The following is a 26,294-nucleotide window of genomic DNA, read 5'->3' as shown; positions in this document are numbered from 1 at the left end:
ATAAAAAAAACTTTTTGAACATTTATATTCCGTTATATTTAATTAATGCAACATTTAGTGTTTTAGGGTATGAGGTAGACAAGTGCTCACATGCGGCGATGAAATAATGCTGCAAAATATACGCACGTTCAAGTCTTCTTTTAAATGTTTTAGATGCCCTGCTTGAATTGATTGCAAACTTCTTTTGCTAGTCGCAACAAATTCTCCTCGTAGTTCCTCAGTTAAATCGTTCGCTGTTTTGAAAACTTCGATTGCTTTTGTGTAACAATCGACTGCTTCTTTGATTCGTGAAGTTTCAAAACAAAGAGCCCCAAGATTGTTTAGCAAGACACCGTAGATTAGATACTTTGAACTTTCATTCCCGAACTTTGTCTCCATAAGTTCAAATCCAAGTTTTATTGTTGTTTCCCTCGATGCCAAATCCCCGATGTAACGTTGACTCCATTCAATGTAATGCAAACACCAAACCTCCACTTTATACCGAATTTCCTCGTTTATTTCAAGGTCATGGATTTGCTGGGTCATGTCATGCATCAGTGGGATCACGTGAGCGCGCACGATTTCTTTGTTACTCGCCTTCAGAGCTAAATCAGAATTTTCCATCAAAAGTTTGACTACTTGTTTAATTCCCTCCGCACACACCGGGACACTTGTCGCTTCATAAAAGGTAAGATTTTTCTGCACATAGAAATCTGCAGCAATGCTAAAAAACAAAATGGCTTCCAAATATTTGCCGCCATTTCGAAGTTTTGTGGCTATTTTTAGCAGTAGTTCTGCTGTGAGTCCTGGTTGACTTTTGATTAAACTGGAAAGTTGCTTATTTGTCGATTTTGCTTCGTCAAACTTTTTTGCTTTCAACAAATTGATATAATTTTTGATGCGTTGCCTAAATTCGCCACCTTCATCCAAAACAAACAAAAGTGCTGTTATAGTTAAATTTTAGCCAACTACCGAGGTAATGAATATCATACCTGGTTGTTGTGAAGTTTCTCCTTTCTCAAAAGAAGATGGAGACCGTACCTCTTGTGCGCCCTCTGTTTCTTTGCTTGTTCTGTTAATGACTCCACTTGGTGTAGACGGAACTAAAATTATATTGGTTTACTTTTATGTACCTTAATTTAATGAATAATATTGTCCAGTTTTTCATGTAGATAAAACCTATAATAACCCACAGAGATTAGATGGCAAATTGTCTCTTTACTGAGTGAAACTGTTTGACGTGTCAGTAACATGATTTAAAAGCAATTTCAGTTCGGGCTTTGTGAGAAACGAACAATTGTTAACAAAAAGTTCCCCACTCTTGAATTAATCAAAAGATTAGGTTTAATGTAAAAAATATAACAAACATTATTGGCATAACAACACATTGAACGTTTCAATGTATCTTATACCTGGTTGTTGTGGCAAGTTAGTGGGGATTTCCCCTTGTGGGATAAAAGTTTGCTCTGCCTCATGTGCGCCCTCTGTTGGTTCGGTTGATCGTTCCTCGGTGTTGTCTGATATGAAAGGCACTAAAAAATTTGAAAATGCTTTGAGCCAATAAATGATAAACTGCAGACAATGCACACTTTTTCGATCAATAAGGTCTCCTGCATCTAGTGACGAAAGATATGGCATATTGGCTAGTGAAGTCATCCAGTTTGTTGGGAGCCACAGGCTGAAAAGCCATTAAATCACCTTTTCTGTTTGATGCCACAACTGGGTATGAAGGAAACTGGCTCACACTGGCCAAGCAACTGCTTGGGGTCCAAAGTGATTTTAGCTCAGTGTAATGACTTTTCAGCCTGTTGCTCTCTTGTCCCATACTGCACCGATGAGACCTTACAGGTCGAAACAGTGTACACTGTCTAAAACAGCGGTTCCCAACCTTTCTGGTGCCGCGACCCCTTAAAACAGTTCCCAAGTTGCGGTGACCCCACGTATAGGCGCCGAGTTTTACAAAAATGCAAGGTTGTGGATTTAAATTATTACGTCAATTTTATGACGTCACTAATGCGTGTAGCCAAACGAGCTCCAACTCAAAGCCCAATATACATTTAATAAAAAGCAAAGTTCGTCAATTTTAACAAAAAAATGTTTTTAAAATAATATTGATTTGGAACAATTCGCGTTAACGTTTTTTTGGTTTAGCAATGTTTAGAAACAGTTTCGTCAAGTCGTTGCTTTTGTATCACCCAAAGTGACCATTTATCGCATTGTACACCATAGTGGCCAATCATTCACTGCCAACAATTGTGTGTTTGACGTCATACAAGTAAGGCACCAACTAAAATAGTTGCTTTTTCGTCAGCACCCTTGTTCAAAAGCAAAACTGTTCCCAAATTTGTTCAGATTTTACGGTGTTTCGTAAGATACCGATACAAACAAACCCAAATATCCACGGTGTTCGCCACCACCCAGCCACCGCCTATACGGCGCCTATGACCCCAGGGATAAAATTAGTAGGCTATACATTAAAATTGACTTCTTAATACCGCAAAATTTATTTCTCACTATACTTTCTTTTCCTAATACTTGACTTTCGATGCATCATTGACTGCCTGAAATTTTACAAATTAAATTTTAGTTCTGTTGACTATTAAGTTATAATTGGAGGATAGTGATATTATCGCGAGAATACAAAACAAGTTGGCAGGTTCTGACTTGATGATTATGTGAATGCAGTATTATTACGTAATACAAGGCAATAATTAGCATTTTGTGAAAACACTTAAGTCTTCGAAAATTAAAGATCCACCCCAGATGTAGTTACTAGTTTACATACTTTAACAAACAATGAAGGGAAGGAATGCGGTGCCCAGTTCTTTTGTTTTTTATTTGTTAAATTAGTCTATGGCCTAAAATGAGTTGGGAGCCATTCCTTTAGGCGACCCCAGGCAAATTGTCAGGCGACCCCAGTTGGGGTCGCGACCCACAGGTTGGGAACCGCTGGTCTAAATCGTTATGATTTCACAAGAGACTTTAATTTAACATACATTCTTGTGTAGTTTTCCTAGTAAAGTGCCAAAGACACAAAACAGTAATTGTGTCAGTAGCCGCCAGACACATTTTGACATTCCTACAACCCGGCAGCTGACGCTTGCGGTTTGATATTGATAACTTCCTAATCAGTTCAACTTAAAGTTTTAACTAGTCAATTGATCTCATACCTAATTGTTCCTGGTGGCTAAAGGTGGGGATTTCCCCTGTTTGAGATGCCGAATACTCTTGTGTGCCCTCTGCTGGTTCGCTTGACCCTCCTTCGGTGTCACCTGATGTGAAGGGCACTGAAATACAAATAATAAATACAAGTATCTAATGTGTAATATCATCAATACTACAGGAAATCTTTAACTACAAGCTGCTGTCCTATGCGGTAGGAGTTAATAAAAGCAGACCACAACAAAACATTCGGCAACACCGTGTATGTATTCTAAACTGAATTAGATTTATAAACCAAAATTTTTTTTTGTTTTATATCATTAGTGAGTCAGGACAATTGCTGTACTAATACATCTTTAATTACCATTAAAACTACTGGGTCATATGAAGAGTAACAGGTTCAATAAAAACGGACCACAACAAAACCATCGGCAACACCTGGCATGTCAACAAGATTATGATAACTACAAGTTCCTATGGGTCAAAGTATCTCCTACCCCGGTCTGTTTTCTACGTAGAATTACCTCAAAGAAAGTGATTGTCTGTAAGCTTATTAATTTACCGTAAACACTTTTGGTTTCGTTAAAAAAAAAAACTGAAGAGGAACGCGTCGGTCTTCGCTGACTTGGTTTTGATGTTCATTGTGTTGCCCCGTTGGTGAATATTTCATGACTTAAGAAATAGTCTTTTTTATCGTGCACTGCATTACGCGCATTTAGTGTTATTTACTTTGACAAGGGCGACCTGTATAAAACGTCGAAACATCGGAGTAAAAATACATTTGCCAGAAGAGCTCTATAAAATTGATAACCCTTCTTCATAACTCGTAAAGGCAATAGCAATGAAGGGTGTTGGAAATCATACAACATATTTAGAAATGTCCCTAAATGTATAGTCGGAGCTTTAATAAATCTTCTACTTGACTTTCGTTGAAACAGCTTCGTTGTTGATGATTATCATCCAATTAAACAATTACAAAGCATGAAAAGGAACGGGTTAAAAAACGTAAAATTAAAATTGAGAAAAACGTTTTGTTGTGTGACCTGGCAGCCTGATTATAAAAGTAAAACCTGTTGAGATACATTTTTATTCAAAGAACAAAGAAACAAACCAAAGCAGATATTATCAGAAGATTCTTACCCCTTTAGGAATAAGAATGTTTGCCACGTTCCTCTATTTAAACTATGCTACGTAACGTATCTCAACCATATGAAGCAGCGTTTACGATACCTTTGCGGCAACGTGCAAGTCGAAAAAAAAGTCTACCGACAAATGATACTGAACTAAAGAATAAATATAGATGTGGAGGCAAAACGTGCTTTCAATCGAGTCTGCCACGTCACTTTGCAAATATAAAGCTGGCGGGTCGGAGTAGAACACCACTGAGGCGTGACGGGTAACCAACGTAGGGTCCTGGTATCGTCTCACAACGATAGAAACTCGATTGTTTACATTGCGCAAGTGTTTGTATCAACCTGTATGATTCAGTGGTTAGTCTGTGCGCTGGCTGCTGCAAACAAACTCAAAAACATTTATGCATCGGTGATCTTTAAACCTAACCTCCAATAATAAATGAGTTAAATCGTCAGTTGTTTAGGACAAATTGTGCACCAAGAGCAACACCTTATACATCAAGAGGATTATGATAACTACAATTCCTACAAGTCAGAAGATTTCATACCAGGGTCTGTTTCCGCTTGGAATTACTTTGCTAAAACGATTATCGTTAATTACCTTCGCTGACTTCCGGTTGCTTGTCCAAATCCATTTGAGTCAAAGTCGTCAAAACTTGAGAAAGTAGCTTGGTGGTTTTCTGTATTTGTGTTTGTTCTGTTTGTTACCACATAAACTATTTGCTATGCTCATATTCGATAGGCATTTATGTTACTTGAGTATATTTATATCCTTATCTTTACTCGTAACTGACAATTTAAGCAACCACTGCGTAATGAAACTACAATTATCGAAGTCTAATATGCAAAATGACAAAGGTTTACCCATTACTGTAGCAAGCATCAATTGTTAAACACCGCTATAAATTCACGAACCTTGCCGATACCATCAGACAAATATTATGTGAGTAAACAGTCTGTGTACTTTTTCATTGATCGAATCGCATTGATCATCTAATTTTCAATTCTTATCTGGGCAGTTCAAATTTAGTTTTTTGAGGGTTGTTTTGAAGCTTTGTGTTTGTAGTTACAGCTAACCTAAACTTTGTTAAATGATAAAATAAAATCCAGTTGGTTTCCAGTTGGTTGAGCACAAATTGGGATAATAGCTTTTCCAACACGCTTGACTGGTGCTTGTGTAATTAATGTGGCGCACTTTCGACGTATTTCGTACAAGCGGTATGCGATGTAAGCAAAGGTATAATGGTTCCAGTAAAAATATTAACCCTTCTACTATGTTTATGTTATTTTGTGCAAAAGGAAGTATTTTGTGTTTATGTAAGGTAAACCTAATGGCCGAACCAAAACGAATTTATGCAAACAAATACCACATCCGTCCCTTTAGTGAAAATGCGTCTGTGCCCGTTCCTCATGGGATGTTTGCAGTCTGCAATGAAAAGTTGCAAATAAAGGGACTAAAAGAAATATATTTACTTTTGCAAAAAGCAATCAAAAAAATGTTTTTTTTTATTAAAGTGTTGCTCAGAGAATTACTTGTGTTGGCAGGTAATAATTTTTTTACAGTTGCAGCTACAAGCCATTGTTGCTAATTTTTTAATCATACAATTTTAATGTCACAAATATGGGGTCTGGTATACTTTCATGACCACACGTTATAACTACGTCATACCCGACACCCGTACATACACCAATGACATTTACATACTTTCATGACCACACGTCAGAACTACGTCATACCTGTACATACACCAATGACATTTACATATGATTATCTATGTCATAGTGCGGACACGTCACGCATATAATGACGTCACTGTGACGTCACACATTTTCCCTAACGCCTGACAAAAATTTCCCACTTTACGAAATAACCATCGCAGAAAGCTGAAAATTGGTGTGTGACGTCATCAAGGCTTTGGATGACGTCATGCAAAAAATTACCTCAATCGGGTCACGTTACGTACATATATTCAACGTCCAAACTTACTCGCTTATGCTGAACACCTCTCGCTCGCCGATGATCTGCGTATGCTCACTTATAGGTACAATGACAAACAAAATTTAAAGTTTGTCAACGTTGCGGTAACTACAACGAAAGGTCTTCATCAAATTAGAAAGTAGTATATTACTTCAATTTCAGGTTTTCATAATAGTAAAAATTTGTATGTTATTTTTATATGATGCATACTGTTATAAAATTCAAACAGGTTCTGAAAAGCTGTGAGTTTTCGTCCAAGTGTGACGCCATAATGCCTGGGGGTATGTCGGTGGGATGAGTGGGGTGAGAGCAAAGTGAGTGGAAAGTTAAATGCCTTGTGAATATTCGTGCCAAGTTTCGAGCCGAAAGCTCAAGTACATTTCGGGTGAGAGACCGACAAAGGGGTGCACCTCGTCGAATCTCGACCCGCTTCAAGCGGCCGAGTTAAGAACGGAAAGCCTATGTCGGCACCTGGTATACTTTCATGACCACAAATTTTCGACCTCGCTACAGCCAAAGTTGAGATTGCAGAAGGGCGTCCGAGACATTGTTGAAAAGGCCTATGCTTCCTCTCCAGCTTGCACTCCAGCAGCTGGCATTTTCCTGGGATTGTGTCCTCGCACAAACTACGAGGTTTACTGTCCTGAAATTCTGTTGGACTGTTACGAGGGCGTTTTCGCGTCACTCCTGGGGCAATAATTAAGGTCTAATGTTCTTCTTGGTTGTTTTGTTCAACATCATGTGATGCTCCAGGGTCTGGGACAGGGTCACTATCAGGCTGGAGGCGTTGAGTCGTCACCCCCTTATCTGAGATCTGGGTTTACAAGCGTGACCCAATTTTCTTACTTGCGGCGCTGTTTGCGTTTTGTTTTTGTTTCTGCCAGTTTTTACAAAGGACAATCTTCTTTTCTTTTGGCACAAGCAGACTGTTTGCGGTTTGTTTCTCCACAGTGTTTCCAGGTTATTCCTTGTCCATGATAGGTGACGAATGTAGACGAGAATAGTTTTTTTTTCGATCAAAGTTGTTCATTGTGAGTATCCTCATTCCAGAAAAAAGTCATTCTTTGTCTTTTCTATGCACTATGTTCTTTACTTTACCATAGTGCTATTCCATGTTTTTAACAATTAAGGCATTTGGAAATTTTGCCTGCATTATTCTCATCGCTTTTATAAAGCCTCGAGTTTGTACATACGATACCTCCAGTAATATCTTGCAAGGTCCGAAGCTTGTTCTCTTGTTGTGCAGGTTACATCCGCCCTTCATTTCAGCTCTACTATTTTTTAAGGAAAGTTTGTTTCCTTCATAAGGTAATTCCTCTCTCTTGACCTGTTTCGTAGCTTGAAACTCAAGCAGTTCGGTTTTCAATGCACTCATTCTACTACTGTCATTGTACTGTTCATCCTACATTAGCGCCAGACTATAGTATACGTCTTCCCGGAAAAGTCCGTGTCGGCACCTGAGATACTAGCCGTAAACTTTCCGTAGCACTTGTCGTTGCTTGTATAAATAAATTTATTTATTGTTAGATTTACCATATTATTCGCTAATTCCATTTTTTCTTATTTTACTAACCAGCCAGCCTAAAATCCATGCGGACCAACAATCCTGTTTGCTTCCCGTGGAATTAACTTATAAATCAGATAGTCAATGCAACTTTGATTATTATGTAATGTCATAAATCCACTTGCTTACAACCTATAAAGTTAGCGAAGAAAGAAAATGTTGGTTTATGTATTTACGCGTATATTGCAGTTTCATTTTTGAGGGTTTAGATTAGCCAGGAAAATATTGAAGGTTTGCTTTGCCGTGATTAAGTTACATCCATCAATTGTGTCCACATCTTTGTCGTCTTAACGTTCCGCAGCTATTTCCCGCTTGGTGAATATTTTAGCGCAATTGAACTGCAACGATTTTCCTAGGCGAAATAAACTCCACTGAACTGAACTCAATTAAATTTTAAATTTCAAGTCTCCTCAAAGCGATTGTAGGAAACTATTCAAATCTTTATCCAAGCCCGCTATTTCAAATGTAAATAACTACGAAAGATTGGATAACTCGAAACAAATTGTTTCACAAACACTAAAACATTTAATAATTCCGGGGCTGGTCTATTCAAAATTCAGTGTTTGGAACGTCACTTTTGTAAGAAAAACTTATAAAGCATTAATTAGAGACAGGGAACTGATCTTAGTAAAAAGCCACCACACCACGTCAAGGTGCAGTGGCGTAGGCAGCCGAAAATTTTGGGGGCCAAATAATTTGTTATCCAATACCGATTTTGCTAACCCTCGGCGTAAAGGCCATATGTTTGCACAAATATATATAAAGAACGGATTTCGTTTAACAACTTGACGACAACAGACAATTTATGTATTCCTTTGATAGTTAAGAGACGAAACTACACTAAATTCAAGTTTCTCAATATACAACTTTGAAAATTTTGAAAACCTGGCTACGCCACTGTCAAGGTGCCAGTTATTGTGATGGAATAAATTTTGCCTGCAGGGGAATTTCTTCAACACAAGGGCTCAGAGCTCAGGTGGTACCTACGTGGTAGTAAGAACCGTGGTTCATGGCAAAACTCCGTCTTTGAAACAAAAATATTTTAAAAAAACAATGTTACAAATATTTTAAACTGATCTAAACGATGTAAGGCTTAAAAATAACACACTAATTTTTTTTATAAAAACTCAGTAAATATGAGTTACTACTAGTTACTAAAGAGTTCCTCTTAAGCCTATGACTAACTAATAATTATGCTCTTTCGGAAGCTTCTCATTAAATCAGAATCCCACATTATCCCAGACACCAAATTTACACAAATCTGCGTTGTTTTTTTGTTTGTGACGGAACGACCTCAACCCACATACTGATGACGCAAGAGAGAATCGCTTAGCTGATCACAAAACAATCGCCCTGGCATTATGACGTCACATGTGTTTTAGCAGTCCAACACAGAAATCTTAAAAAGTTGTACCGTATGCTAATTTTGTGCATTTAACAAAATTGAACAACAAAAAAACATATCTTTTGAAACAAAAAAAACATTTTTTCCTTGAAAAAAAATATTACCCTAAATAGCTAGAGATTTATGGAAAAGGATGTTTAAAGGCAGTGAAAAAAAAACTTAATTTTTTCTTCTTTCAATTACACAAAATAGCAAATATAGTAATAACATTGCCAAACTTGCCAAAACATCATTACTCGACTGCATAGATTTCGTTCTTTTTAAACACAACACATATAGTTTAAATTGGGTTCAAAATTATTTTTTTAAGTTTGTCACACCTGCTTTACGTAATCTTATTCTTTCCCTCAACCGGTTATCAAATTAAAATCAAGCGAGGAGGGCAAAAAACTGTTTTACCCGGTTCTTTTCGATGTCCCCGATTAAGATCGGCTGTGTTACGCAAAATATTCTCTTTTTATCGAGCGGGATTAGAATCTTTCGAACCACGCATCGGGTGAATGTTTTTATGTGTAAGATTTCTTGCCTCTAGTGGAAGTTGTTATATACGGGTGCCAGAAATATCGTCCTGGCATTGCTATTGACGCAACAATGACATTGTGACGTCAAATCCATTGTGGCGCAATTACCTTGTGCGAGACCGCATGGTTTGCGTTTATTAGTGTCTGCTTTATGTGCTGACCGCGTGAAAGTGATTATGTAATAGGTAACTAACTGGTATGTGTTTTTTTGTATGTAAAGAAGGAAGTTTGCTGATAATATGCCAACTGTCGACGGTGATATTTGAGCTGTGTAAAGACTTGAGTTACTGGTGAGCATTCTATGTTATTACGATTTGCCTGTTCAGTACCAGTTATTGACAACACGTTGTCTTATATTGTAGCGAACCCAAGGTGAACCTGCAAACGTTGTGTTGTGCATTATACTGTTGCAACCCGGTTTATTTACCGGTAAGTTGGTGTGCCTAATAGCGTTGTTATTTATGCTTTACTTGAATGCATATTTATTTGAGATGTACCGAATCGGCTAAATTTGGGTTCGGCCGAAATCGAATATTCGTCAGTTTTACCGAATAAATTCGGCCGAATCAACCGATCTTTTATGACTTCAGTTTCACGCAAATTCGTAAGCTATCTGTTTTGCACGAAACAAAGCTTTTTCTATCACGCGATAATAAGTGATTGGTCTTTAGGATCACGTGACTCTGGGACTCCCATGTTTCGTTTTCAGTTTGAGGCATTTCTCGCTTGGGTCTCGTGTTGTTCCTATAGTGCTATGCGTGCGGTGGAAAAACGTAACGCTATAGCGTTGTGATCTTGTTTTGTATGGTATTGGAACGTTGAAAGGGGCTCCGTTGTTATCTAATGTTATTGTCTTTTTATACTCCATTAAACTTGTTTTATTTGAGGCCCTGTTCGGTGTGGCCATCTAAACTTTGGTCATTCGGGGTCAAACTTCAGGAAAATCAAATTTGGATCAATAACTAATATCTGTATAAATTTGAATAAATGTAATGCATTTTTTTACCAAACACGTATAACAAACCAGCGTTAGTTGAGGCTTTATTAAACGTGGAAAAGTTTTTATTGGAACGTGAGAAAACTTACAAGTGCGAGAAAAGTTAAAGGAAGATGATTAATTCAAGGACTGTTCTTGTGACATAAAATATAATTATACATTGTTTAGAACACTTGACATGTTCATAAGTTTAATGAGGAAAATATCGGCCCAAACAGACGTAAAAGTGCTTTATGCTTTATTATCCAAATGTTTCGGCAAATGCTCTTGCCATTGTCAGTGATATGAGGGGCCACGCAGTTACACCATTTGTAAAGAGTTCTGCATTTGTCCGCCATACATCGCACACAAGCAGGTGGTTTACACTTCGCCACAACTTCACGTGACAGTTATTTTTGAGCATCACATATGACATTAACACTGCGCCACTTTTGATGGCATGCAACCCAAAGTGATTTTAAATACCACGCGATTAACGATTAACACAAATATTATTGCTCCACAGTCTACACCAGTGGTTCCCAAACTATGCGCCGCGGCACACTTGTGTGCCGCGAGATGTCATTAGGTGTGCCGCAAAAATATTGAAATTAAAATCAATCAAGTAGAGTAGTAGTACCAGGTGCTTAGACCACCAGGCCAACATGCTCCACGTCTCTGAGATGTTCAACTAGGCTATTTAACTATGAGAGTGACCTGTATAGCGGCTTTATGACCTCATAGTGAGTGCCTTTGTCAGCATAGTTAGTGCCTTCAAATGTTCGAAGTGCGCCAAATAATTTTTGTTTTTTCTAAAATGCGCCTTAAAAGAAAAAAGCTTGGGAACCACTGGTCTACACTAACAAGACATGTCACACTCGGTATATTACGTCATTATGTAATAGTGGATCTGAGCTATTGAATTTGGTGCAGGCAAAAGAAAGAAGGTAGCGACGATAGCGATCGACTCCCTCACCAAAAACATACATTGGTCGGATAAACGAGTCGAAGCCATCAAGAAAGATGAACTGGGCGGGAGCAGGACATCTTTTTTTCTATCATTTTTACACAATGCTTGTTTTGCACTTTTTTATCAATATTTTTGTGACTCTTGAGCCTATAAACGGGTGTAACTGTTGGGGCCCTCGTATCACGGATGATGGCATGAGCTTTTGCTAAAATGGTTGAATTATATAGCGTGTCCCTTTTTACGTCTGTTTGGGCCGGGATTTCCTTATTGTACATTATAATTTTCTGGTTTCTTTTGTTATAAAACTATTGGTGTTTAGGTGAAGGTTTGTAATTTATATTCTCACACTTTACACATCATGCGGTATAATGCATAATATTATATGTGGTATTGGCTGGTTGGTTTATTTTTCCGGACACAGTAACATTACAAGTGTTTACCTCTCAAAACTGCCACTGCTTTTATAGCACTTGCAAGTTTTATCCGGGTTTGACTTAGTTCAATAAGTTCAAAATTGTAACCTTGCTAAAGTTGGTGACAATAATCAACATAAACCAATCACAATGATTGTCCAACATTGTTTCACTGTTACCTTTTTTTGTAGATTATAAAGTGTCTAGAACAGTGGTTCCCAACCTTTTTGTAGTCACTGACCCCTTTTATAAATTTTATAGGTCCGTGGACCCCCAACACAATTTAGGCTTGTTATGTTTTTCGTTTCCTGCATTATACGTTATTGTACTTTCGCTTTTTGGGGTAGAATTCTAATCAATCTTCACAGTACTTAAATCTCAACGAAGTTCTGTACTGTAGCAGTCAACGCAACAAAGAAATAAATTTTCTGGTGTACAATACTTGAAATAAAGCACTACACACTATAAGTTTGTTCATGTGTGTTATGATGTCACAATGGAGGTAACAATCACAAAAAAGTAAGTTTTCCTCATCCAAAAGTTTGATAAACAGTTTGCATTTATATGCAGGATTGTAAAAAAAAAGTTTGGAAACTTAAAAATATTGTACTGTTGGTTAATAGTGGTATTAATGTTTGCCTCCACTGAGTCCGTGAACCCCAGGTTGGAAACCACTGGTCTAGAACCAATCGCATTAATTTGCAACATTTATTTTACAAATTACTTTTGCAGAGTTCATGGGGAAATTAATGGTCAATGTGATTGCATGTGAGCTCCGTTAATTTAAATTAGCATTTTAAGCAGAGATTTTTTTTTTCAGTTGAACAAATAATTCATCACTAAAATACAACGATTGTGCACAAAGCCAGGAAAATCAAAGAAAGTTTATTTACAATGAAAATGTGAAGTTGTTCCACAATAACTTTGTCACTGACAAAAACTTTGTTTGCTTTGCAGCAAACTTAATCACTTGTTCAACGTTTCTTTGTATATTTGCAAATTCTGCTCACTGTTTACAATAAAATATCCTCGTTCTTTCTCAGTTAAATCCTCTGCTGTTTTGTAAACTGCAATTGCTTTTGTGAAATATTTGATTGCTTTTTTGATTCGTGAAGTTTCACCGCAAACAAGACCAAGATCGTTTAACAAAACACCGTAGATTTGATACTTTGAACTTTCATCCCCGAACTTTGTTTCCATAAGATTAAGTCCAAGTTTTATTGTTGTTTCGCTCGATGCCGAATCCCCGATGTGATCTTGACCCATTTCAATGTTACACAAACACCAAACCTCCTCTAAACATCGAATTTCTCCGTTTATTTGAAGGTCTCGGATTATCTTTGTTATGTCACGCATCAGTGGAATCACGTGAGCGCGCACGATTTTTTGGTTTCTTGACTTTGAAGATGAATCAGAATTTTCCATCAAAAGTTCGATTGTTTCTCGAATTCTCTGCGCACACACAACTACACTTCCCGCTACAGCGGAGCTTGGATTTTTCTTCGCATAAAAATCTGCGGCAATGCTGAAAAACAAAATTGCTTCTAAATATTGGCCGTCATCTCTTAGGTTGGTGGCTTCAGCTTCCAAGTTTTCCGCAGTGACCAATAGTTGACTTTTGAATGATAAGCTTATTAAAAGTTGTTGCTTTGTCGTTTTTGCTTCGTCATACTTTTTTGTTTTTAATAAATCAACATAATTTTGAATGCGTTGATTGGTGTCGCCGCTTCCATCTGAAATCAAATCAAAGTGTTGTTTCAAAGAAAGAACTTATTAAAATATTTACAAAACGAACGAGTTAGGGACAACTTGATCCACGTCAGACTAAAATTCGCTAAATGCCGGTAGTTGATGTAATGAAATAAATTCTTAAATTAGCAGTTAGACAGGAACAGGGTGGAGAAACTGACAATGCACTTAAAATGATTTTAACCCCATTCTACTTTTTTCATTTGTTTTACCCAACGCATTAGTTCCAACGCGCAAAGATTTTTATGACAAACTATAAAAGTCCTATTTTCATTAAAAAGAAAAAGATGAATGCCATTTTACTTCATTATATTTGTCAACAAATTAAAAAGAAGTTCGTTTAAAACCAGAAACGTTGAGTCGGCACATTTACAAAAAGGCTTTTAAATGATTTTTACGTGTTTGTTTGTGACTGGTTTACCTGCAGGTTGCTGTGGTGATGTGCTGCTAGAATGTGGAATTTCCTCGCTTGGTGAAGTGGGGCGTTTCTTGTCAAGGTGTTTGATGGAAGCTAAATAAAAACTTGTTATTTGGAAAAAATGATATTTAAGTCGCTTTTGACCCTTTCAACAAAAATTTGCTACAAGCCAACAATGTAACTGTCAACAGTAATTACAAGTTCAAGTCAATGTATCTCATAAGTGGTTTCTGTGATCTTCTACTGGCTGGAAATTCCCTTGTTAACAAGGATTTACTTTAATTCGCTCGTTTTTGTATTTTCAACCAGCTTAAAATCTTAACAAACAATTTAATTTTACACTTAAATGAGTGCAAAAATGTGCAAGATTTTCTGATCAAAGGTCTACGCTGTTTTTAGTCAAACTTAAAAGGTTTGTTGTAAAAAGCCAGAAATTTCGACCAAAGCGTCACGAATAAAGAAAATAGAATCATGTTTTAGTTTTAATCTGTGTGGGAAATTTGTCTTTTCCTATTTCTCTGTGTATGTGGTGCTAACCGTTTGTTTTTGTAAGATAATATGTTTTGATGCTGAGTCGTGATTGATTCTTTACATTCACTGTATGATGGGTAGGCGTGTGTTACATCAAATAGATTGACTTACAACGTTACAGTGTAAAAGAAATTCTTCCAAACCAGTAAGCCGAGTATTACCTGCGCTTTTACTTGAAGTTGGATTTTTTCCCGAATTAATCCCGAACAGCTTTCGAAGGCTTCGTTTAGCTTTGCGCAAAGTTGAGGTAACACCTTTACAACAAATGCCTTACATACTTTTTACGTGTTTATTTGTGATTGGTTTACCTGCAGGTTGCCATGGTGATTTGCTGGAATGGGGAATTTCTTTGACCAGGGTTCTTGCAGGTCTTGTTTGATCTAAACACAACAAAAATTTCAAAAACATTTCTGTTCAACTTTGGTAACTTTTCTTACCAAGTTGCTGCGATCCGCTGCTGGTGGAAATTTCCCCTTGTTGAGAAGGAGATGATACTAGCTCTTGGGCGCCCCCTGTTGGTTTACGAGCGTGTTGCTGTGGTGATTTGCTGAAATGGGAACTTTTCTCTGTAGATTCAGTGGAGCGTTGGACTTCGGCACTTGCAGGATTGCTGGAATCTAAACACAAACGCGACCTCAGAATGCGCTCAAAACGTATATGTGTTTGTATTTCATAACACAGTCGATTAGGTTTTCATTTTCTTATACCCGGGTGCTGAGGTTGGGGGATTTCCCTTGAAACTTCCACAGTTGATATTTTTGGTTGTGTGATTTCTATGGATGTATTGGCCTCCCTACCCTCTGTTCTATTGATATAATCTAAAAATGTATCACAAAATTATCGGTCACAATGCAACTGTCAACATTATGTGGATATCGACAAGTTCCAACGATTCAATGTATCTGGGCTGTTGAGAAGATTCGTTCCACTATGCGATCAGATGTATAGTAAACGGTACCAAAAAGTTTAACAGAATATTTAAAAAAAAATACTTTTGTTAATGTTGTTTAATATGAAGGTTTACCTTCAAAACGCCCAGTCCTTGGTGAGAAATTATGTAGCGGGACGCGTCGACTTTCGTTGGTGGATGGTTGGTTGACAACCATTTCCCTGGCAATACTTTCTACTTGAGAAAGTAGGTTTTCGGGGTTTTGCTTTTCCAATAGATTTTTTAATTCTTCACTTATCTCAGTCATTGTGGGACGTTTTGTGGGATCTTGATCCCAGCATCGCTTCATCAGTAGTTGGAGTTGCTCTGCGATTTCTCTGTCTTCACCGACCAAAGTTTGCATCCAATCCTGTATTTCCTGACAGTCTGGTCTTTTTCCGTTCTCGATTAGTTGTAACAGCCTTCTTCGTTGTTCGCCTTCCAGATATACATAAGGAGCTTGACGAGCAAGAACCGAATAAGTTATCATGCTAAATGAATACACGTCATGTTTCCGCTTGGGTTTTACGGTGGGATCCTTCAGTTTTTCCGGGGCGGTGTAGTAGGGAGTGTATTGAGGCCTTTCTTTCTTGCTTCGAGCCAAATGATTCACAGTTGCCGAAATACTACAGGTTGCCAGTTCGGCGGAGCCAAAGTCGCCAACCTTGCATTGAAGCTTTTCAGTGAGCAAAATGTTTCCAGGTTTTAGGTCCTGATGAATTAAACGTTTGTCAGGCAAGTTGTGACAGACAGCCATTGCCGATGTTACTTCGTATAAAATGCGGACACGCATAGCAAGGCACAGTTCTTTGGATGTATCCATTAGCAAAGTTTCTAAATCTCCACCTTTACAGTATTCCATCACAATTCCCATTGAGAAAGACCATTGAACGTAGCCGAAAATTTCAACAACATTTTCATGATCTGCTTTTAGTAAGTGTTCCATTTCTTCCTTTACCCTAAATATTTTTTATCAATATGGCTAATGTTGTTTTGTATGTGACATATCTCACATTTTCACAGCCAATAACTTTTTTTGTGTTCCACCAGCCACCTCAAATACTTTGATGGCAACTTCTTTCTTTAACCCGTTGTGGTATCCAAATAGAACATCCCCGAAACCTCCTGAACCGGCCACGAATCCGTCAAGGTTACATGTGATGTCACCACAATTCAATTCTCGTAACTGTGGCACAAAACCTTAAATTTCTACCCTTAAAGGCCAACCTATTTTTTATCAAGGTCCACCTAAGCCCAAGAACTTAATCAATCAATTTACTTATTTACTGATTTAAGTTTCGTTGGAAATTTGTGCAACTACTGCACACAAAGGGTTTTTAGTTCAATTTCCGACCCTAAAGTTATTTAGCATAGTAGAAATTAAAACACGTTAGGGAATCCCCCTAAGTCGTAACTCTCGGCCTAATATCATCAGGTATTACATAGCAGAATAGGGCAGATAAATAAAATCTGCTAAGTCACATTTTTGTTTAATAAGCAAAGGAACAAACAAAAACAGAAGATTATCAGAAGTTGCTCACCTCTTTTGGCGAATTCATGTCCAAGACAGTTTATGGAGAAAATATTTCAGCAAGGATATATCTAAATGCACGAGCTGTTGTTGTATAAAAACAAATGGACATTATTTCTGTGTCACAAAAAAGTGTTTTGCTGTCAGCGACACATTTACCTCTTGTCCATAACTTGCTGAAATTAAAGGCTGCTTTCCCAAATTAAAACCTTAAAATAATAAGCAAGGAACAACGGCAAAACCAGACAAAAGCGATATTAATTCTGTGCATTTCGAAAGCAAAAGGTTTACGCCCAGTGGTGGTATCCAGCCGGTTCGCACCGGTTCTGTAGAACCGTCTCACGAAAGTTTATGAGTTTAGCGAACCGGTTAGCATTACTGGTCACTGTCAATGGACTTTGCAAAAAATACGACTGCAAAAATATGACTTTCTTCATAGAACCAGATGACAAAAATTTTGGATCCCACCTCTGTTTACGCTACAATGGAAAAATAGCTTATTATCTTTTGGCGAATGTTTCTAGTGACCCTACACCCGTGGCACCTGAATATGGGCTCCGGTTGAGTACCACTGGCCTAAACCAAGCCTGCGCCTACAACACCACACATTTGATACGACTTGTTTATGGCACTCGAAAAAGACAATGGGTATTTTACGTACCCGCTGAGACCGTCACGTCATTAGTTGTCACCTCACCGTACAGGGCTAGGGGCTGAAGGTTAAACGTTTTCTGCCTAAATCAAGCACAAACCTGCTATAAAACAAGAACAATTGTTGTTGCGTTGAAGTTTGGTTTTGTGACAAACCTAACAACTTAAACATGGAAAGTGCGGTTTGTGAAACGATATGGCTTTTTCAGCTAAGATAGTTTCCTAATTATAAGTTAGAAGCGTTTCAGTATCCACTGTACACAAATGATGTATGAGGAGCATTTTAAATCGATCGTATGGCGGCACCATTGCACAAATATACAGAGCAACAGGTTTAATCAAACTGGGATGCGTTAATAATAGAATTAAGTCCACACTTGTCTTCTGCGTGTTTGTGGTAAGTATTAATAACACTGGATTGCAGCTCAACATTCCATATAAAGTATAGACCGTATATTTGCAAAGCTTAGTCAAAGTGAGAGTCGTAGATTCGTAGCATTCACCAACGTTTGTTTATCAAGCTCTTCTATGGATCGTATACCAAGCAAACAAAGCAGCGTTTTTGCTATTGCAAGCACAGTTAGCAACGTCAAAATTTTTTGACTAGTAGGCTACCAGCAATAATAATTTAATAAAGCCCCCAATTGTTAAAGTTACACCATGTAAAGTAAACGTGGTCTTGCTAATTTATACAAACTTCTAATATGCAACCATCATTTACAAAAACGTTACAACTGGCCGATAAAAAATCCTGCTTTGAAAAGGGGTGATGTTATTGGCTGCTTTACCAAAATGATCCCACAAATTTTGTGAATCAACTTTTTATGAGCATGTTTTCACCAGCCAATACCTACAGAAACACTAATAAGGGCTATGCTAGCCATTGTGCTAGGCGAGATTTTTTTAACCCTCCTATACTTCGCAACGTTAGCTTCTTGTTTTGTCTATCTTTCACTGACTGATATGTAGCCTTTACTCTTGTCGGATGCGCACGTCATTGCATCGGTATCTCAATTTAACTGTTTAATACGAAATACTGCGGAGACCTGCTAATTGCTATGTGCTTATGAGTTATTACGCAGTTTCCTGTCAAAATCACTGCATTATAATTACAGTTTAGTTTTCTACGTTAACTGTGCTTATTTTTCGCGGGTCCTTTGTAGTTTACCCGAGTAACCGCTGCCCAAATTCATTTTACATATCTTCAAAACTTTTTATTTGTAACAATTAACTTCTTGCGAAAGTATTCTGACTTATTATGTTCCCTCATGGGATTTTTGTACTGGAAATGGAAAGTTTCTGCGTTAGCGAAAAGATAAAACTAAAAAACGTTACGTTGCACAGAAATACAAAATAATAAAAAGGGAAGCAATTTTTGGTTATGGGAATAACTTATGTTTACAGGTAATACAAATTTTATATTGTACCTTTAACCTATCATATAAAACCAATCCATTATATTTCTTTAAACAATTAATTGATTCTATCGGTTCATTATGATGTCACAAGTATGCACTGTATAAATATGATGTCATACATAAATTGCATACAAGTGCGTACAAATTTAAGGTAAATGAATAGATTTACTAGGGCATTTCAGTTCTTGAATCTAACCCATTCTTTCCTGTATTATCTGTGATGGATATTCTGTTTACTTGGTGTAGCTTGGTGTTGTTTAGTCAGGTTTGGTTGCAGCTATTACGTTTGATTCTTGAATTTATTTGTTTACATAAGTTTGAAAAACAAACAGGTTTTTGCAGGATGATGCAGCATTGAAAATACAGAGCAGCACTTTGATTAAAAACCTTACAACTGTTTTCATTCTATTCTAGTATCAGCACAGTCAAGGTTTGCAATATTTAGATATTAAGGTCTTTGAATTTGTAAAACACATTGTAAGTTGACAATTTTGGGCAAGGGTTGTTCTTTAACAGTATACGATGCATATTTTTTTTTTGTTTTTTGTTTTTTTTGTTAAAATCACTATATTGTACGGGTTTTTATAGGTCCTATGTTTCATGTTTCTGCACACCCAATCAGTTTGTTTTCACAATGACCTTAAATTTAGCAACATAATCAGTTTGTTTACACATTGATTTTTAGCATTGGTGTTTAGCAATGACCTCCTTGTATCTACCAGTTGTTTTTTTATTACTTTTTTGTACCTAATAGTCTGTTGTGGGATTCATTCTGACTTTAATTTAGTTGTTTGAGTCTTTTTTAACTTAATCTTGTGTCAATTTTAAATCTCAATATGTGCATGGATGACATAAACAGTTTACTTGGTGAAGTTTTAAATGTTTACTTTACAACCCATACTGTGACGCCATTTCGCTTACAGTCCTACCTTCCAAAACAACTACCAACTAGTAGGAGGAATCACTGTAGCGAGACGGCACTTGCTGCTCACAGAGAATTGTGATGAATTCATGAAAGGCAGATTTTGCAGTCAAACAACCACGAGAAATCTTTTTTTTTATGTTTATGAGCTTTTATTAGCAAGGAAGAAAAAACATACACAATAGGAAGGGTAAACTAGCGATAAAATAAATAGCACTTATAGATAAGTAGCGACGAAAAATTAAAGACCTGCCCATTTTGCTTTATACTTTTTGAAGGTTTTTGCTATTTAAAGCCGCAATGTATTCAGATTTCTTGACTGATTTCACAGTGTGGTGGAACAACGAGAGTCTAGGAAGTGTTTTCGCGTACTTACAAAGATAAATTACAAAGCGTGCACACAATAGTAAACAGTTCAATAATTTAGATTCGTTAAATATCCCAAATAAAGCGTATACAGTAGTGATGCATCGAACCCTCCTAAAAAGGTTCGGGCCGAAACCGAATATTCGGCCATGAGGCCGAATAATTTCGGCCGAATCAGGCCGAACCTAAAATCCCCTTTCTTATGGATGTTTTCAACTGAACTTTGTGTTGTTGATGCGAGTGAACTCAATTTTGACAAACTAAAATCACTTTCACATTGTGTAAGATTTACTAAACATCTAAGTTTTTGCAGACACAGTGGCTCGTATTTTATAGATACAACAAATAGTTAATTTATGATGTTTCGTATGGGCGAAAATGAAATTTAATGCCTTAATTCCACGCAATAAAAAAGTTCGGTTTCGGCCGAATTTTCAAAAAAGTTCGGGCCGAAACCGAAACATTGGAAAACAACGGATTCGGCCGAAATGTTTCGGCCAACCGAAACTTCGGTGCATCACTAGTATACAGGATTAACTTTAAGAGGAATTAAAAATTTCGCCGAGATCCATGCAAAGACCTCTTCCCAATAACTCTGCACATGATTACACGTAAAAAATATATGACTCATCGTTTCGGTTTCCCTTCACAGAAAACACATTGGTCTGTATCTGTAACCCCAAATGAATACAAAACATCGTTGGTCACAACGGCACGTAAATTCAGTTTTATCTGGAGGGAGCGCAATTTGGTTTCCATTGTCGAGTTGTAGTTGATTTGGTACAGTTTTTCCCACTGGGTTGTATTTGACGCAATACCCAACTCCCGTTCCCAGCTGCGTTTTTGCTTTTCAGGGAGAATCGTCATATAGTTTTTAATTTTGCCATAAACCGCTTTAAGAGAGTGAAATGTTTGAAAGAACTCGTTGCACAAATTTACCAAACTTGGTTTTTCGCTGGAGTTATCATTTGTTCAATCCCAATTCGGTGGCAGAGCCGCTATCATTTTAATAAAGTTTTTATAGTCGTGATTGTTCGGGGTAAAATTAAATTGTATCGCCAGTTCATCATATGATAGATATTCTCCGGCATTATGTAATAAGTTTGAGTGATCCAGAAATCCGGCGTTAATGAGCGATTTTACATAAAACGTTCCAGATTTGAGAGCAACGGTTTTGCTGGCCCACATAGCGATCTAGAATAGGGTTTGGCTGATTCCATTATTTGCATTAGCTTTCTGCAATCAGTAATGGTTTTTCTAACTGTTCGAAGGAGAATAATCTGCGAGCATTGTTTTGATGCTGTAGGCAGATTGCCTCGAAACCAACATTCTAACTCCATTTTAGATATGACACTTGTTTCCAAGTGTTTCTAAGGGGCGCTATAGTTTTTGTCGAAATATTTTGACCCCCATTTGAGGTTTAGAGCCAAAATGTAAGTATCTACATCTAACATATTTGCCCCTCCCTGTTCCAGGTTTACGATAAGCGTTTTTCGTTTAACTCGTTCCCATTTCGAACCCCACAGAAACTGAAACAGTTTAGTTTTTAGTTTGCGTAGGGTGCATCTAAAATATACAGGATCGCTTGGATCACTTGGATGGCTTGGTGCATTATTAACACAGCTTGGCGCACCGTTATACCACTTGGCGCACCTGAAAATAACTTGGTGCATCTGTATATCGCTTGGTGCACATTTATATCGCTTGGTTCACCCTTTTATCACTTGGTGCACCTTTATTTCGCATTGTGCGCATTTATATCAGCTGGTGCACCCTTATATCGGTTGAATCGCATTTTTTTCGCATTGTGCGCATTTATACCATTTGGCGCACCTTTATATCGCTAGGTAAAGGTGCATCTAGCATTATACAGGTGCGCCAAGTGGTATAAAGGTGCACCAAGCTGTGTTAACAATGCACCAAGCCATCCAAGTGATCCAAGCGATCCTGTATATTTTAGATGAACCGTTTTTAAAATACAGATGCGGCCCAAGAGAGTCAAACCACGTGAGGACCAAATATTTAAAATTGTGCTGATCTTATCGATTTCAAAGAAAACAACTGTTTGGGGTCATTAATGGAAATTTCAATGCCAAGATATCGAAAGGATTCTTGAGGCCATGAGAGTCCTTTGTCCGCGTAGGGTTTTTGATTGGACAAGCGCTTTGATCCTAAATAGAACGCTAGCGATTTTTCCATGTTAATCGTGCAGCCGGACATCCCTGAGAACGTGTTTAATACGCGAAATATTGTGTCGAAATCGGATGGTTCTCCTCTTAAAAAAATTAAAGTATCATCAGCAAGAAGTGAAACTTTAAATTCACGATTGTTTAGTCGTATTCCTTCATAGGAATCATTGCGCAGGGCGGCAGCTAAACATTCTATACACAACAAAAAAGTGTTGGAGATAGCGGATCGCCCTGCTGTCTTACACCTCTTTTGATCCTAATCTCCCACGATAGGAAGTTGTTGTTAACAATTCTGCTCGTAGGTCGTGCGTAACAACATTTTATACAGTTTATAAGATTCTGTCCAAACCCAAAGACATTTAATACAGAATAAATATAATTCCAATCCAGGGTATCAAACGCTTTGAAAAAATCTAGTATAAGTACCGCCCCTGGAATTTGATAAAAATCACAACTATCCATGATGTCAAAGAGCACGCGAAGCTTATCGCCGATATACCTTCCTTTCATAAAACCATTTTGATCTTCGCTAATTAAAATGTCGATATGAGATTTAATCCTGTTGTTAATGGCTTTTGATATTATTTTATAGTCGGTGTTTAGTAAGGAGGTAGGCCGGTAATTGGTTGTTATCAGGGGGCCTTTTCTCGGTTTGGGAATAAGTGTAACGACCCCTTGGGTTTGGCTTGGACTAAATTTACCAGTTTTTTTCAGTGTAGGACCAGGCATCGGCAAGTAGGGTTTAATATCCGGCCAGAATATATGATAAAATTCGGCCAGTAAACCATCCTGGCCTGGCGACTTGTTTCTTGGCATTTTGTGAATTACATCACAAATTTCTTCTTGAGTAATATAGGGTTGTCGTTTGTCCCAACCTGTTTCGATTTTAACTTCGGGAGGTTTAAATTGACCAGATGCTGGGTAACTTGGGAATGAGAATAGTTTGAGAAAAAAAACGACCACCAAGCAACCCACCAACGAGCAACAATTATTTGCTATCGTTAATTTTCTATTTCCGATTTTGACCGATGTAATCAAAAACCTCCCGTTCGGATCAGCTGCATGGACAGTCACTGAATATGTTAGGTTTTTCGAAAATAATATGGCCACACCCTTGCTACGATTTGTACCGTGTGCCATAATGATTTCTCCACCCCATTCCATCTGCCAAAGTTTTTCATCTTTATGAGAACAATGAGTTTCCTGTATAAAGGTGACATGATATTTTTTATCTCTAATGTACTTAAAGATTGATTTTCGTTTAGGTGTGTCACGGATTCCAGCAACGTTAAAAGAAGCGACAGTGATAGACATTAGAAACAAACAAAGCACAAATTAACTACATAAACAGTCCAGTTCTCACATCCGTTCCACCCCTAGGTCCATGTCCCATTCATACTCGAACCCGCATGAGCATCTATATGGTTTGCTCGGTTCGATGCATTCAGCCGATTTTTTTTCCGCAACTACTGTGAATCAATTTATATTTACAAAGGTAATTAGAGCACTCTTTGCTCATTGTAAGATGTGGAACGAGATTGATAGTTTTACACACACATGCAATCGAATACCTTTCGCATTGTACACATTCGAATTGACTCCGGTTGAAACTGATGGCAGCAGGGCATCCATCGCATGATCCCTTGGCACTTTGGACAGTTAATTGTTTTTTCGTTGATGGGATCCAGTGCAGAGGTTTCTTCGTCGCAACAGGCCTTTACGATACTGAAATCATTCTTGCATTTGTAGCAAAAGAAAAGGAGGCAAGAAACTCTCGGTGTGGCATTCAGGGCATACAAGTGGGATCGGGGTTTCGCATAAACTTTGCGACTTGCTGTTGGGCAAGATCTCGGGGCTTGTTCTACCTCGCTTTTTAAGATTGGTAGAAGGTTCGGGTTATTATCTTCAACCCTCGGGGAGAGATGCCCTGTGATAGTTTCAGTTTCGTTGTTGGCGTAGTTTCCATGTTTGTTTTGTATTTCTTTATCTTTCACGACCTGTAATCTGTCAGTTGGAAAGTTCTTATCAGGAGTGGGCTCCACGCGCTCGAGTGGCGCAGGTGAACTGGTCCTGATAAGGTTTGACCCAGTTTCATTTCTCTCCCTTTCGTGATTTCTCTTCTGTGCGTTATTTTTGTTTTGTAGTTCTGGATAATCGTTTTTCCGTTTAGCACAATTGACTTGTTTGTGTCCAACCTCCCCACAATATTTACACGTGAATTGTTGTCCATGATAGGTTACGCATACCTGAAAGTAGTCCTTCTTTGTCTTTCCTGTGGGTCATTTTTTTAACTTCCCCATACCGTTGGCTCAGTGCCTCAGCAATTTTTTCGTTTTTGAAGGGAATAGGAACCCATCCAATCCCAATGTTGATAACATCACTTTCGTATAGTCGAACACTTTTTATATACTCTCCTTCAGCGAGCTTGTTTTGCAGTTCCAAGACGTTCTGTCTAGTTGTGCAGGTCACATCGACCTGCGTTCCTTTCATTTCCCCAATTCCCAGAACTTTTTTGATTGGAAAATCTATCTCCTTTAATAATTTCCATAAATCCTCACGTTTAAGCATTCTATCAGCTTTGAAACTTAAACAGTTTGGTCTTCTTAGCGCACTCCCTGCGCTTTTCACAGTCGCCTGTGCATAGCTCGCACTTGCCTTCTCCATTTAGATGCGCACTCTACGAGTGTCTGACTTAGAATGAACCAAAGGGAATACCTCGGCCAATTGTAAATCTTTAGTCAACCGCGTCCACTGGCGGATTTTGTTCGCCGCTTCTACTTGACTTGTGATCGACGCCGGCAAATAACACAACATTTATCACCCACAGTGTGCAGTTCTGGGACAACACTGGGCGTATGAAATATGTGGAAAAACAATGTTCGTATCTAAACGGCCGGTAGGCAGATTTTGTTCAAATAAACTCTCTCTTTGTTATTTTGTGACGCCACAAGTAATTCAATGTTCGTGGTAAATGTTTCTCGGTGTAACGTTGCCAAATCAATTTATAATGTCCTATTAAGCAGCAAGCGGCCTTGATAAATATCCGACTGAGATAAGGACGCCTTACAACGACAACCGGGGCCAGTGTTTATTCTGGTGCGAATCTGACTCTGGGACCACAAGGAATTTTTTCAACACGACAATCAACTCAGTGGTCGCTGACATTCTGTCTCACGCTGTGAGTGAGTTTGGCACGACTGCTTCATCCAGCGTGTCCAACTTCACAGAGACGGAATCGCCTTCCATAAGATGTTTGTTATTTCAGATCCGCCAGTAAACATTGCATCACATAATCAACTTGTTTGCCTCGACCATAAAGTAAACATGCACATCCTGTATAAATTTAATAAAACGTTTCCACAGGGATACCGAGCTATTGGATTTTTATTACCTGACCATTTTTACAGGCAGAATCTCATGCCCGAAATCGACGAATATGTGACACGGAAGAAATTTTTTGCAAAAGATGCGAACTCGAAGGGTCCAAAAA

General features: G+C 38.0%; 2 protein-coding genes and 2 pseudogenes across 2 annotated transcripts; all 4 read right to left on the bottom strand.

Moving 5' to 3' along the window:
- Positions 1-54: 54 nt before the first annotated feature.
- Positions 55-7,627, bottom strand: LOC145215676 (uncharacterized). Its single transcript, XM_080084421.1, has 5 exons — positions 7,451-7,627; positions 3,150-3,294; positions 1,392-1,511; positions 972-1,082; positions 55-899 (listed from the first exon to the last, which is right to left on the bottom strand). Exons 1-5 carry the CDS (start codon positions 7,625-7,627, stop codon positions 55-57), a joined length of 1,398 nt encoding a protein of 465 aa, XP_079940547.1.
- Positions 7,628-13,067: 5,440 nt separating this feature from the next.
- Positions 13,068-17,286, bottom strand: LOC145215669 (uncharacterized). The gene is made up of 8 exons (XM_080084411.1): positions 17,269-17,286; positions 16,741-16,913; positions 15,824-16,686; positions 15,507-15,617; positions 15,258-15,416; positions 15,108-15,179; positions 14,961-15,053; positions 13,068-13,834 (listed from the first exon to the last, which is right to left on the bottom strand). Exons 1-8 carry the CDS (start codon positions 17,284-17,286, stop codon positions 13,068-13,070), a joined length of 2,256 nt encoding a protein of 751 aa, XP_079940537.1.
- Positions 17,287-21,242: 3,956 nt separating this feature from the next.
- LOC145213622 (uncharacterized) lies at positions 21,243-22,288 on the bottom strand (annotated as a pseudogene).
- Positions 22,289-24,163: 1,875 nt separating this feature from the next.
- Positions 24,164-25,497, bottom strand: LOC145213620 (uncharacterized; annotated as a pseudogene).
- Between the last annotated feature and the right edge of the window lie 797 nt (positions 25,498-26,294).

The sequence above is a fragment of the Phallusia mammillata genome, chromosome 2 (assembly GCF_965637545.1).
Source record: "Phallusia mammillata chromosome 2, kaPhaMamm4.hap1.1, whole genome shotgun sequence".
Classification (NCBI taxonomy): Eukaryota; Metazoa; Chordata; class Ascidiacea; order Phlebobranchia; family Ascidiidae; genus Phallusia; species Phallusia mammillata.
The sequence above is the reverse complement of the archived record's forward strand: the minus strand, read 5'-3'. Positions and strand labels throughout refer to the sequence as shown.